Source organism: Diabrotica undecimpunctata, chromosome 8 (assembly GCF_040954645.1).
Source record: "Diabrotica undecimpunctata isolate CICGRU chromosome 8, icDiaUnde3, whole genome shotgun sequence".
Taxonomy (NCBI): Eukaryota; Metazoa; Arthropoda; class Insecta; order Coleoptera; family Chrysomelidae; genus Diabrotica; species Diabrotica undecimpunctata.
This window is the reverse complement of record NC_092810.1, coordinates 63,777,542-63,790,427: the sequence shown is the minus strand read 5'-3', so window position 1 is coordinate 63,790,427 and position 12,886 is coordinate 63,777,542. Positions and strand designations below refer to the sequence as shown.

The window sequence follows — 12,886 nt, the reverse complement described above, 5'->3', positions numbered from 1 at the left end:
CATGAAAGATGCTAATAACCATCCTGGGATTTTACTTTACAACTCATTCAAGAACAAAAGAATTTAAGTTACGTTTTGAATACGACACAACTGTTGCTAGTTTCATAGCTGTATAATCTTTTTTTACAATGGGGTTATTATGGTGAGAGTAACTATTGGGTCAGTATTAGTATAGACCGATTCAAATTGGCTTTAGTAATCAGCTGGAAATTCTTTTTCTAGGTAATAGAATAGAGTCGGTATATTAATTGTTTGTTTTTTTTTGTCAACTAAATTTTTATGACTACTAGGAATAAAACTACAAGTTAACTCCTAACAAAAAATGATCGGCCAAAGGGAGAGAATAAAAATAAATGGAGGAAAGTTCGAAAAAATGCTAAGACATATCGCGATGCCAGTACGGGCGATGTTTGTGCATTTGAGTCACCTTTAGCGATCAAGGGTATCTTTCGCAGTTTTTGTGACTTAATTTTAGGACATCTATTCTGGTTTCCTTATTGTGGTGCCCGCAGTTTCCATGGATTCCTATTTTGATCAAAAAACCAGTCTCACATGCAGTGGGATGCAGTCCACCCACCCATGTTGAAAGAAACCGCATAGATTGCAGTGGGTATAGCTAAACAAACTGACAATTCACTGTAAGTTATTATTTTTACTCCGATACTCATTTACCATTACTAGCTGCTCTTTGAATTTTACTTCAGGTGAATAATTTAAATAATTACATTCTCACAAAATCCGCATGAGTTGTCTGATGGATGGATTTAGTAGCTCATTGGATGACACTGCCGATTCCAAGCCCGGATAAAGGAAGAGGGTCCCTAAGGTGAGGTTAGCCACCTACCTGGGGTAAAGAATCCATACTGGCTCACAGAACTGAAGATACAGCCTCGGGTATTGGACGGAACTATCAGATGACGACACGCTCTATGACAACGGAAAAACGAATTGGTAAACGAAAACCTAAACACCCCATCACAAGAATCGCGTGCTGGAACATCACGTCGTGGACCGGAAATAGAAATGAAGAAACACAATATTGACATCTGCCCAATCTCCGAAACAAAGAAAAAAGGCCAAGGAACATCAAGATACGGAGAGTTTACACTCATATACAGCGGAAAAGCTAAACAAGAAAGAGCACATTCAGGAGTCGGAATTTTGCTGCACGATAAATACACGCAAAGCATCGAAGATATTAAATACATCAACGATAGGTTATTAAGAATCTCTTTAAAAATGCGTAGCATCACAACACACCTGATAAGCGCATATGCCCCAGACATATCTAAGCCCACAGCAGAAACTAAAAATTTCTATCAGCAACTACAAAACACCGTAGATAACATAAATGCTAAACACAAAATTATCGTATTCGGGGATCTTAATGCATGGATCGGAAACGATGTTATACCAGGTATAAAACAAAAGTACAACGAAGAAATAATTAATTAAAACGGCAAAGCATTAAGACTTTTGCGCTAGAAATGAAATGAGGATCAACAACACATACTTTCCTCATAAAGACCAACATAAATACACTTTTAACAATAATCGAGGCCAGCGATCCATGATAGATTTTATAATCACGAATCAAGTGATGACACCGTCACAAGTACTTGATGTCAGAGCCCTAACATCTGCTAACCTTGGGACCGATCACAACCTTGTTTTATGCAAGATGCTACTAGAACGTCCGCAACGAAACAGAAAACCCCCAATGCTCATTGAAAAACACAATATAGAGTCGCTAGCAACAGGGAGCACAAAACTCCTTTATGAGAACAGGGTTACCAGCAAACTAAACGAGATCGAGTTACAACCAGAATGGGGAGTAGAAGATACTTGACAAAAAATCAGTAAATGCATCAACCAAGCAGCAGAAGAAGCAATTGGAAAGCGAAAAATTAACACGAGGGCGATAAACCACACCAAACCGTGGTCTTGTTAAGAGGTAAAAGAACTCTCTAAATTAAAACGCAAATGCTATCTGAGATATAAAAGCACACAATCGGAAGAAGCTCTCGCAGAATATGTCCAAGTAAGAAGCGAAGTAAACGCAAGAATAAAATCAATCCAAAGAAAACATTGGACTAAATTCACCAGCGTCATGGACTACGACCTACATGGTACCCAAAAGAAAGTATGGAAAATGCTTTGGAACAGGAAAAAACAGTTAACGAGTTCGTGCAGACCAAGGGAGTACCTATAGAGATGACAACAGCATTTTAAGGAGCTATATGATGTTGAAGAAACGCTGAATATAAACGAATACGAAACAGATATAAGTGCTACAATCAATGTCGAAGAGGTAGAAGCAAAGATCAAAAAGCTAAAAACAGAAAATCACCTGGAACAGATGGTGTACCCAATGAACTCTTAAAATATGGAGGCCCTGAACTTGCAAGTAAACTGTCACAACTATTTAACAAAATATTAAACGACACAAAAACACCAGAGGAATGGCATAAGAGCATCAGAATCCCCATATTTAAAAAAGAACAAAAAACTTGCCCATAAAACTACAAAGGAATAATCCTCTTAAATACAACGATAAAGCTTTTCACGAGTATTCTTAAGGACAAATTGGAAAGGCAAATCACTAATGCTGAAGAACAACAAGGTTTTACAAGGGGGCGGTCTATAACAGATGCAATATTCATAATAAAACAAGTAAAAGAAAAAGCTATAGAGTTCGGCATGCCAGCGTATATTTGCTTCATTGATCTGACGAAGGCGTTTGACAGGGTTCGCCTGAGCGACATTCTAAATATATTAATAGAAAATAACATTATTATTATAACATATTAATTTAACACCGTTCAACATAACAAAGATAGTCCATAACCTAAATAACAATAATGTAACCACAGTTAGAGCAGGAGACCAATTCACTGAAAATATTCCAACACCAAGAGGAATTAGACAAGGCGACAGTTTAAGCCCCTTCTTGTTTAACTTACTCATGGGTAAAATTATAAACAAAGTAACATCTCTCAATCTTGGATACAGAATGGGCAACAAAAGAATTGGTATGGTGTGTTACGCAGATGATGCAGCAATTATTGCCAATTCGGAAGATGATCTTCAGAGACAACTCTTTCAGTTCTTTCAAATAAGCCGCCAACTAAACATGACCATTTCTACCAACAAAACTAAATGTATGACAATAGCAAAAGATCCGCTTAAAAGTTAGTGGTTGAGAACAACCCCATAGAATAGGTGATGTAATTCAGATATCTGGGCATAGATATATCAAGCACACACGACCCAGTAAACGACCTAAGGAGTCAGATCAACAAAGCATCCGCATTGTCGGGATGTCTGCGGGAGATAGTCTGGTCAAATCCGTATATGCGCACAGATAGTAAAATTAGAATCTACAAGACTTGCATACGACCGATCATGACATATGGCATAGAAGTGCGCGAAGATACCAACAAAACAAAACAGATGCTAAGGGTTGCCGAAATGAAAACCCTAAGAACAATAGTGGGCAAAACAAGAAGAGACAGGGTGAGAAATACAAACGTCAGAGAGCAGTGCAAAATTCAAGATATTGTAAGATGGGGAAGGCAGCGTAAGAGGATGTGGTAAAATCATGTAAGACGAATGGATGAGAACAGACTCCCAAAAATTGCCCTAGAAAACAACCCGCCAGGTTCAAGACCTCCCGGAAGACCACCTAAAAGATGGAGGGATAGTTGGCAATCTACCTCCCAGGAAATTAACCAGAGGCAGCTTCTGAATTAAACAGATCAAAAGATCTCCAAGAAGTAGAAAAAGACATTCTCACAATATTCATATACCTTTTCCTTTGGAACGAAACTCTCATGCTGTCAACAGTATATTCTCCAATTTTAACCTATTTCTATTAAAGTATTATAAAATCCTCATTTTAATAAGTCCGTTGATTGAATGACGTCATCAATTGAAGGAAAAATATTTATCTAACTTCTTATGTATTCATAATAATTCAGTAATTGAAATATTCTTTCATTGAAAATGACAGACTTTGGTACTGAAAGAAAGGGGAGAAATAAATGGCGCCACCTAGTCCTTTGTCAAGGGACGAGAAAAACTTGACACTTGACCTATGAGGAGCTTGATTTAAGAAACCAAGTTGGTCCGTTGTCATGGTGGAAGAGCACTTTCTTCTTCGCTAAATGGGGTCGCTTTTTCTGCAATTTGGTCGAATCCGTCCAATATTTCGAATTAGTAGAGCCCTGTGAGCGTTTTTTTCCCTTCTCCAGGTAGTCGACGTAGATCACCCCCTGTGAATTCCAGAAAATGGTGGCCATCACCTTTCCGGCCGGTACGATAGTCTTCACCTTCTTTGGAGCACGTTCGCTGAGTGTCGCTACTGTTTTGACTGTTTTTTGGTCCCTGGTGTGTACCAATGGATTCATGTTTTGTCATTGGTTGCGAAATGACGTAGAAACTCCTTCGGATTACGCGTAAATTACGTCAAATACTGCTGTGAAAAAATCTCACGGTTAAGCTTGTTGTCTGGAGTGAGCAAATACAGAAATCATCGCGCCGACAGCTTTGTCATGCCCAAAATTTCACGCAGGATATGACATATTTGGTCTTTTGAGATGTCTACTGTCTCAGCTATCTCACGTACCTTCAGTCGGCGGTCTGTCAATATGAGATCGTGGATTTTTGTCACGTTATCCTTCATGACTCCCACCAATTTCGGGACAACTAAACGTGGTTCATCAAAAACCGACGTGCGACCACGTTGAAACTCGTTAAACCAATTTTTGAGGGTTGACATCGAAGGAGAAGAGTTACCGTACACAGCACCCAAGCGCTCTTTGATTTCGCTGTGCGATTTCCTTTGCAAAAAAAATCGAATCACCGACCGATATTGCTCTTTTTCCATTTTTCTAAAATCCGCGGACACGCCCGCTTTCACAAGCGCTCGAAGCAAAACTACGAATCCGATTCGGCTGAAATTTTGACATTACCGGCTACAAGAATGTATTACATTATAGTAGATTTCTCTTAAGACAGTGGCGCCATCGGGCGGTGCAGCTAAGTACTTATCGGATTGCCTACGTACAGCAATAATGAGATACGAATATGAGATGCTAGGATCTTATTTGTTGTATTCAGCAATGTTATTCCTTTAAGTTTTTGCAGTTTATTGATTCTCCCTTCTTAATTGTTTGTAATATCCTACTCTTCTCAAAGTTTTTCTTTTGTTTCTCATATTCTGGACACCTATTGATTTGTAAATGTTCGTTGAGAATTTTGTATTTCCATTCTTAATTATTTCGTTAGCGACTTCTATTCAACCTGGTGCTTTTTTCTGAATATATATTTTTTATAAGTGTTACCTATTCGTTATATGTTGGAGCCTTTATCTTACTATCTTTATTGCCCTCTACCTCATATTCTTCTTTCGGATTTCTTACTAAATATACAAGATTACAGTTTTTTATCAAAAACAAGATTTCTACATTCTATATTCAACTTTCATAACAGAGTAATGTAGCCAAAACAGCTGACTTATGCCGATCGAAAATCGATTGAACTCAACGCATATGCGTGCGTAGGTTTTTAATTGCTTTAGAAAGATTGTCCGTTGGAAATTAAAATGTATGTACAGAGAAAATTGTCCCTGTAAAGGGACATACATACTATGAGGGTTCTTTTTTTGTTGTAAGTGGAACTAAAAAAGGATAGGTTAAAACTATCTTTCTTCGGAGGAAACTGACATTTCAAGGCAATAATTCAAGTTGACTATATTTTATGGAAATTAAAAACAATGATGAATATTTTTTGTGTTGTACTATTAAATGTGAATTTACATTAATTACTTAAAGTCATACAAGTGCACAGGCCTGTTTAATTATAATCTAAACAAATTGCAAAATTTTTATTTAAACAATCGCTTATAAAATGTATAATAATATAAAAGACCCCTTTCGGGCTACATCACAAAACATTTTCCTAATAACTGTTCCATCATCAGTGCTCTTACTAGGTATAAATGAGTGAAGCCGCTAAATATACGGGTAAAAACCCTTTAGATATAGTTAAATTAATTTGAATTTAAATTGTTGCTAATATTATGGGATATTTAAGTTTTAGGGGGAATTAACTTCATGGTAACGTAATACTCGTAAATTGGGGTGCTGGCTCTAGGTAGCTCCCTACACTTAGTAGTCTCTAGGGCACCAGTTTAAGAGTCTTAGGTTGCCATCAAGTAAATTCCGTCTAAAACTTCAACATTCTACAATATTAGCAGCAACAATGTCATTTCAAATTAATTTAACTATATTTATAGTGTTTTACCCGTATATTGAGGGGCTTTACTCATACATACCTAGTAAAACCACTGATCAGCACCGAAAACGTTCTGTGATGTAGCCGGAAAGGGTCTTTTTATATTATTATACCATTTATATTGGATTTTTTTAAATAAAAACTTTATATACAGTTGACTACAGGAAATTAATTTTCATCGTGGAAATTACAAAATATTAAACGAAAATTTCTGACCAAGGAAATGTCCATAAAACATGCATTAAAAATAATTCGCTTATTAATTTTCCATCGTCGTTTCCACAAACGATAGCCAATAGAGATATGAAATGCACCTATATGTCATTACTTTGAGCGTTCATTGATTGATATTGGACAAATTGCGTGGAGTACTAAAACTCTCTCATTTATCCTGAAGTTCGGTTTATTACAAAAAAAATTGGTATTGTTTGAAACAAAGCCGTCGAATGGAGCAAATAAAAATTTTAGTAAGAATAAAATTGACAAGCATAAAATAAAGAATAAAACTAAATATTGTGATAGATCTAAACATAAAACGAAAATAATGGTATTTTAGGGAAATCAAACCACTAGAAATAAGATATGCATTGATAATATCACTCTTGAAGAACTGTCGGATTTTAATTATTTGGGTTAAGATTAATTTTAGACTATGTCCAACATTTACAATAACTTTTCGAAGACTGTACGTAGATACTGCCTTTTCTTTTTTTCTAACCTTCCAGGGTATCAGATTTTTGTTGTGTTGGTGTCTTTTCTTTTTTTCATTATTTTTTATTTATCGAAATAATTTTCATTTATGTGTAGTTCAGTTGTTCTAAACCTTTTTGAGCCATGTACCACAAAATTCTTTTTATTATTTTTGGTACTACCTAACTGAAATACCTATGTAGCCAAGTAATCTAATTAACGATAATTTAAATGCTGGAATTTTAAGAAATTGATAAAATAAAATTCAACAAGAGTAAAATTTTTTTAGGTTATATTTTTAGATTTTATATATAGGTAGTTAGAATCACAAAGCAACAACAACTACCAAGAATGAGTGGATGACAGAAGAAATATTAGAGATTATGGAACAATGCAGACAGTGTAAGATTAAGCAGGACCATGTAGGGTACCAAAATATACACAGTCAAATTCGTAAAGAAATTATAGCGGCGAAGGAGATCTGGATGACTACACTTTGCACCGAGGCTGAAAACCTATATAAACTCGGCGACAGCTTCAATCTTCACAAGAAAATTAAGGAAATTGCTGGTGTCTTCAAGAAAAAACAAGGCACTGGTATACATAATGACCAAAATGAACTACTAACGGACCCTAGCGATATACTTAATACTTGGAAATTGTACACAGCCAATTTGTTCAATGATGACAGAACACAAAAACCACCACAACTGGGAGACCATTTGTATAGCCCAAGTATCTTGAAAGCTGAAATTGTACACGCTATCAAACTATTAAAAAGGTACCAAACATCAGGACCAGATAATGTACGCAGAAACAATCAAGTTACTTAATGAAGAAAACCTACACATTATTGTCAAGCTCTTTAACGACATTTACGATACGGGCCAGATTCCAAAAGATTGGCTTCGCTCCACATTTATCGCCCTACCAAAAACACCACGTGCGAACTTCTCCAAGGACCACCGACTAATAAGCCTAATGAGTCACTTTTTAAAACTTTTCCTGAGAATACTGCACACTAAAGATTGTTTAAGAAATGTGAAGAGGTCAGTGGATGGAGTCAGTTTGGTTTCAAAAATGAACTTAGCATGAGAGAAGCGATCTTTAGTATGCAAACATTAATACAGAATTATTCAGATCAAAGAAACGATATTTTTGTCTGTTTCATCAATTTTGAAAAAGCATTCGATAATGTAAAACACGAATTGATGATAAAATACCTACAAGAGTTGGAATTGGACGACAAGGATATAAGAATTATCGCCAATCTGTATTGGAACCAGACAGCAACAGTACGTCTTCAAAATTTCAACGAAACAGAAGATTCCTCATTTAAAAAAGGAGTAAGACAAGGTTGTATACTGTCTCCAATGCTGTTCAATTTATACGTAGAAAAAGCCTTCGCAGAAGCAGTGGCAGACTCTAATAAAGGTATTAAAGTTAACAGCATATTTATTAACAACATCAAGTATGCCGATAATACATCTATAGTGGCAGATAAAATCGAAGATCTTCAAGGCCTTTTAAATTATCTAACTCTTGCAAGTGAAGCTCGGGGTTTGAAAATAAATATCAAGAGGACAAAAATAATGATTATAAGTAGAAATGATTACCCCAACGCAAAGATATATGTCGCTGGAGAAGAAATCGAACAGGTCAGACAATTTAAATACTTGGGTTGTTTGCTGAACGAGGGTTGGAAACCCGAGAATAAAATAAAGAGCAGAGTTGAACAAGCCAGAAATGCTTTTTTGAGGCTTAGTAAGTTTCTGACTGATCGCAAATTGGACTTCAACCTCCGATACAAGATGCTTAAGTGTTACGTGTGGCCTGTTCTCTTGTACGGAATGGAAGCATGGACGTTAAAGGCCAGTTCCATTAACAAACTTAGAGTATCATGGACGGACAGGGTCAGAAATGAGGAAGTACTCAGAAGAGCGGGCTTACAGGATAGGGAACTTTTTAGTTATGTAAAAAGTAAGAAGACTGCATACTTGGGACACATATTACGAGGAGAAAGATATACTTTTCAGCAACTGATACTCGAAGGGAAGATAGAGGGTAGGAGAGGTCTGGGATGTAAAAAAATGTCATGGCTGCGCAATATTCGACAATGGACAGGAATCCACAGCTATGAAATGCTTCGCAATGCTGCTAAAAACAGAAATATTTAATCCTGACGATTTAACATCTCACCTGACAAGACGATGTACGGTGGACGCCTACGCAGAAATGCACGGCACCTTAAGAAGACGAAGAATCACAAACTTATTAGTGAAAAGGTTGTGCTTAAATATTTCCACATAACTTATTAATACCTGGTTCGGTGTTATTCAGATATAGTCGAAGATCAGGTTCTACATTAAGTTTGTTTATTTTAAGTTCAAACATTTAACATTGCGAAAAATCCATTCTCGCATAGGTATAATGTCGAAAAGAGTGTTAAGTATTTTAAAGCGCTTTTTGCAACAGAATGGAAATCAAAATTACCTCTTGCTCAAAATTTGCCATGGTCGCATTGTTTAAAGTCTAATTTTAGTTCACTATCAATCAAATCAATCTTTTTCTTGTTGCACTTAAATAGTGATGTCAATTGAGAAAAGCACTCCGCTGAAACAGCAGTATAGTATATTCGTTCCATGCTATCTCCTTAAGAGTATTGCCCGCTCTTGATCACAAATTATTGATTTGATATGTTTTTTGGTCTTAATATGTTTTTGGTTTTGCTTAAAATGCACATGGATGACAAATGATTGTCAACCAGTTTCTTGTACATAATGATTTTTGCAATGAATCTTGATCTCATTGTCATATACATTATAAATTAAAAAACACGTTAAAAAAATAAGAGTATTACCTATACAATTCCTTGGGCCAGCACTAAACGGAAGATATGCAAATGTATGACGTCTTGAAATATTTTCTGGAAGAAATCGTTCGGGTTCAAATTTTTCTGGGTTTGCGAAAACTTTTGGATCGTGATTCATTCCATATAAAAATATTGTCACATCAGTACCTTTGGGAACTGTAATTCCATCTAAAATATAATTTTTTTAATAAAACAATATTATGCTCATAAATTCAATATTTTAATAAATAAATGAATAAGCCTACCATGTATACAAATAGCTGAAATAGCAGAATTGTAAATCTTAATTAATAATTAAATACAAGGGCAAGAGGCTATAATGTCACAAATAAACATTCTACCACTGCATCACTGCGTCTCATTAGAGCATCAATGAATACGATCAATGAATAAGATCTGCTCACATAAACAGAAATCAAAAATTAAGCCGCAATACACTACATCAGATGAAAAAAGAAGAAAAAGGACAGACAAAATAGCAGACACTAAAGAACTAAACAGGGGAGCGGAGAAAGAGATGCAAAAACTCAAACTTAACTAAAATATAAAAATTACTCTCATACAGTTGTTTTTTACTGATCCACAACTAGTCCAGCCTTCCGAGAAGATTTGACGGTGGGTGGGGGGCTAAACGGAAAACATCGATTTAATATTTTAAACCAAATATGTAGCTAAGATATAATTTTTGAACAAAAATGTTAGCAGTTTTTGTGTAGAATGAATCGTTCTCTCAGAAATAACTCTTGTTTTTACCGGCGATTTTAAATGTCAGTTACGCGCTCCAAATCAATTTTTTAAGTAAAATTTGTATCGGCTCGACGGTAAAATTCGATATCTTTTAATTAAATTATCTTATCGACAAAAATTTAAACAGGTTTTAAAGATGAAGAGTGCAGCTTTCGAATGCAAATTTTGTATTCTGTCCTAAATGCAGTTAGTTTCTATAAAGCAAATAAATAAACGTTGCCATTTTTTACGATTCTTATGAGATCAATAAAATTTATCATTTTCATTGACCGCTCGCTATAGAATTTCTATTATTAGAGCCTAATCTTCAAAACCTAGGTATAATAAACCATGGAATTTCTTAAATATGCTTAATAAACGCTGATTTCAAACTTTCACATTACAAACGATGTCACGTCACGAGAAATGCTTCCACAAAGACGGCATTATAGGCTTTTAAGTGAGTTTTTTACTCGACACTGATAAGAGCAGCTGTAAAAGGAAAATAATAAATGTTCACGAGAAAATCAAATGATAATAAAAATGATAAAATATGAAGACACAACACTACAAAATATCATTAGGGTTGTTTTTAATAAATGTCTAGATAGAGAACAAGTTCCAGTAGAATGATACTCTGAAGACATAGTATTATTCAAAAAAAGCTACAATTACTAAATCACATCAAAACATCACTTTTATATATCACTTATACAAACTATTCAGCAAAATTGTATCAAATCTACTAATGCCTAATATGGATTTTTAACAACCGGTGGAACAAGCCGGATTCAAAAAACAATTCAGCACATTCGTTAATCTCTACACGATGCGAATTTTAATATCAAAATGAATTGAATATAAAATATTCTGTTTTACTTTACATTTGTTTACTTTTGATACCATAGTATTATCAAGAGCATTAAATCGATTAAAAAGGCAACAATTAATTTGAAATATATTCAAATTATTGAAAACATATAGTGTGGAAACCAGTTATGAAATAAAATTATTTGTGGCCTTATGTTAAATGTTAAAAAAATATAAAAAACGATGAGACATGTCAACTTTTAAATATAAATGGGCGCTTTTTAAACTTTTTAGTTTTAAAGAAATATATTTAAGAGATAAATTTAATTATTTTTGACGTGACAACGTCTTAAATTAGGTTGTGGCTCGGAGTCACTCATGAAAAAGTGTAACGCCCGTTCACGTCTGTTACGATGAGTCACCGAACGAGAGAGAGGCCCGCCGGACCGGCGAATGCCTTGCGTCTCTCTCCCACTCAAACATGATCGGTCCGCTGCGCGCGCAGCACTAGAGAATTAGGCGCGTTGAATCGGTGCGTGCTTGTGTCTCTGTCTTTCTCGAGCGTTCTTGGCGTTGGAAAACCGAGAAAGCGTCATAATACAAGTTCACACGTGTGGTTAAAGTATCGTCAGCTGTGTCTGTAGTGAAAATGTGGAATGCTTAGATTCGTCATTTACAACAACTACAACAATAAAGGTAAATAATTGTACACTAATATTTCATTATCGTAAACTGTGATTGATTGATTAATTGTTAGATTGACACAAAAGTTGAGAAACTGAGTTTATAGGTTATGTCATACTATTGACAAATGTTGATAGTGTTAAGTAAATTATTAGTTTAAATCACTCTGCAATCAATCGTAATTCAGTCGATTGAGAAGAAACAGCGCGTTTCAACTGCAAACAACTATTGTGCAATTTAATAATATTCATATCAATAAATATTCTACCGAGAAAAAGACGTTGTCACGTAAAATCTTCGCCCGTAAAACCGACTTTACAGGCAACCGATTTTTAATTTTGTGTAGGATGAACCAAAGTACGATTTGGTCTTGAACCTTGGACCTCCTAGTATTGTACCTTGGACCATCAATTTAGTTACCAAAATGATCTAAAAAAATAGTTATTTTACAACTTAAAACAAATAAAAATGAAAATGGTTATTATGGTTGAAGGTTACCAAAACTTTTTCGACAAGCATAAATAAACTGTTGCTTTGAGATCTATATTTTAATCAAACGAAACTCTTTTAATGATTTTCATGAATAAAAAAGTAAAATTAAACGTATTTGTGTTCATTACACGTCATATTGTCAAAAACTTATTCTGAATCTCAACATTTGAGCTTGACGAGCTCTTTTAACAACGTGAACTGGAAATGAGAATTTTGCAACTACAACTTCTTTGAAGAAATAAAAGCTTGTAGTTATATCATTGTAGAATTTATCGTCTTTATACCGACGTAAATATTTTAGTTCATTTTCGCCGT

At 35.0% G+C, this 12,886-nt stretch overlaps 2 protein-coding genes across 2 annotated transcripts in view; one reads left to right on the top strand and one right to left on the bottom strand.

Annotated features, from left to right (window-relative positions):
- Nucleotides 1-12,886, top strand: part of LOC140447633 (uncharacterized) — a 453,196-nt gene that overhangs the window by 165,875 nt on the left and 274,435 nt on the right. The gene's annotated exons all lie outside the window — the stretch shown is intronic.
- The window catches only part of LOC140447632 (cytochrome P450 4d2-like), a 73,393-nt gene that overhangs the window by 17,101 nt on the left and 43,406 nt on the right, over nt 1-12,886 (bottom strand). Inside the window, exon 6 of the mRNA XM_072540391.1 lies at nt 9,848-10,027. Coding sequence (XP_072396492.1) covers nt 9,848-10,027 — 180 coding nt within the window. The remainder of the gene's footprint in view (nt 1-9,847; nt 10,028-12,886) is intronic.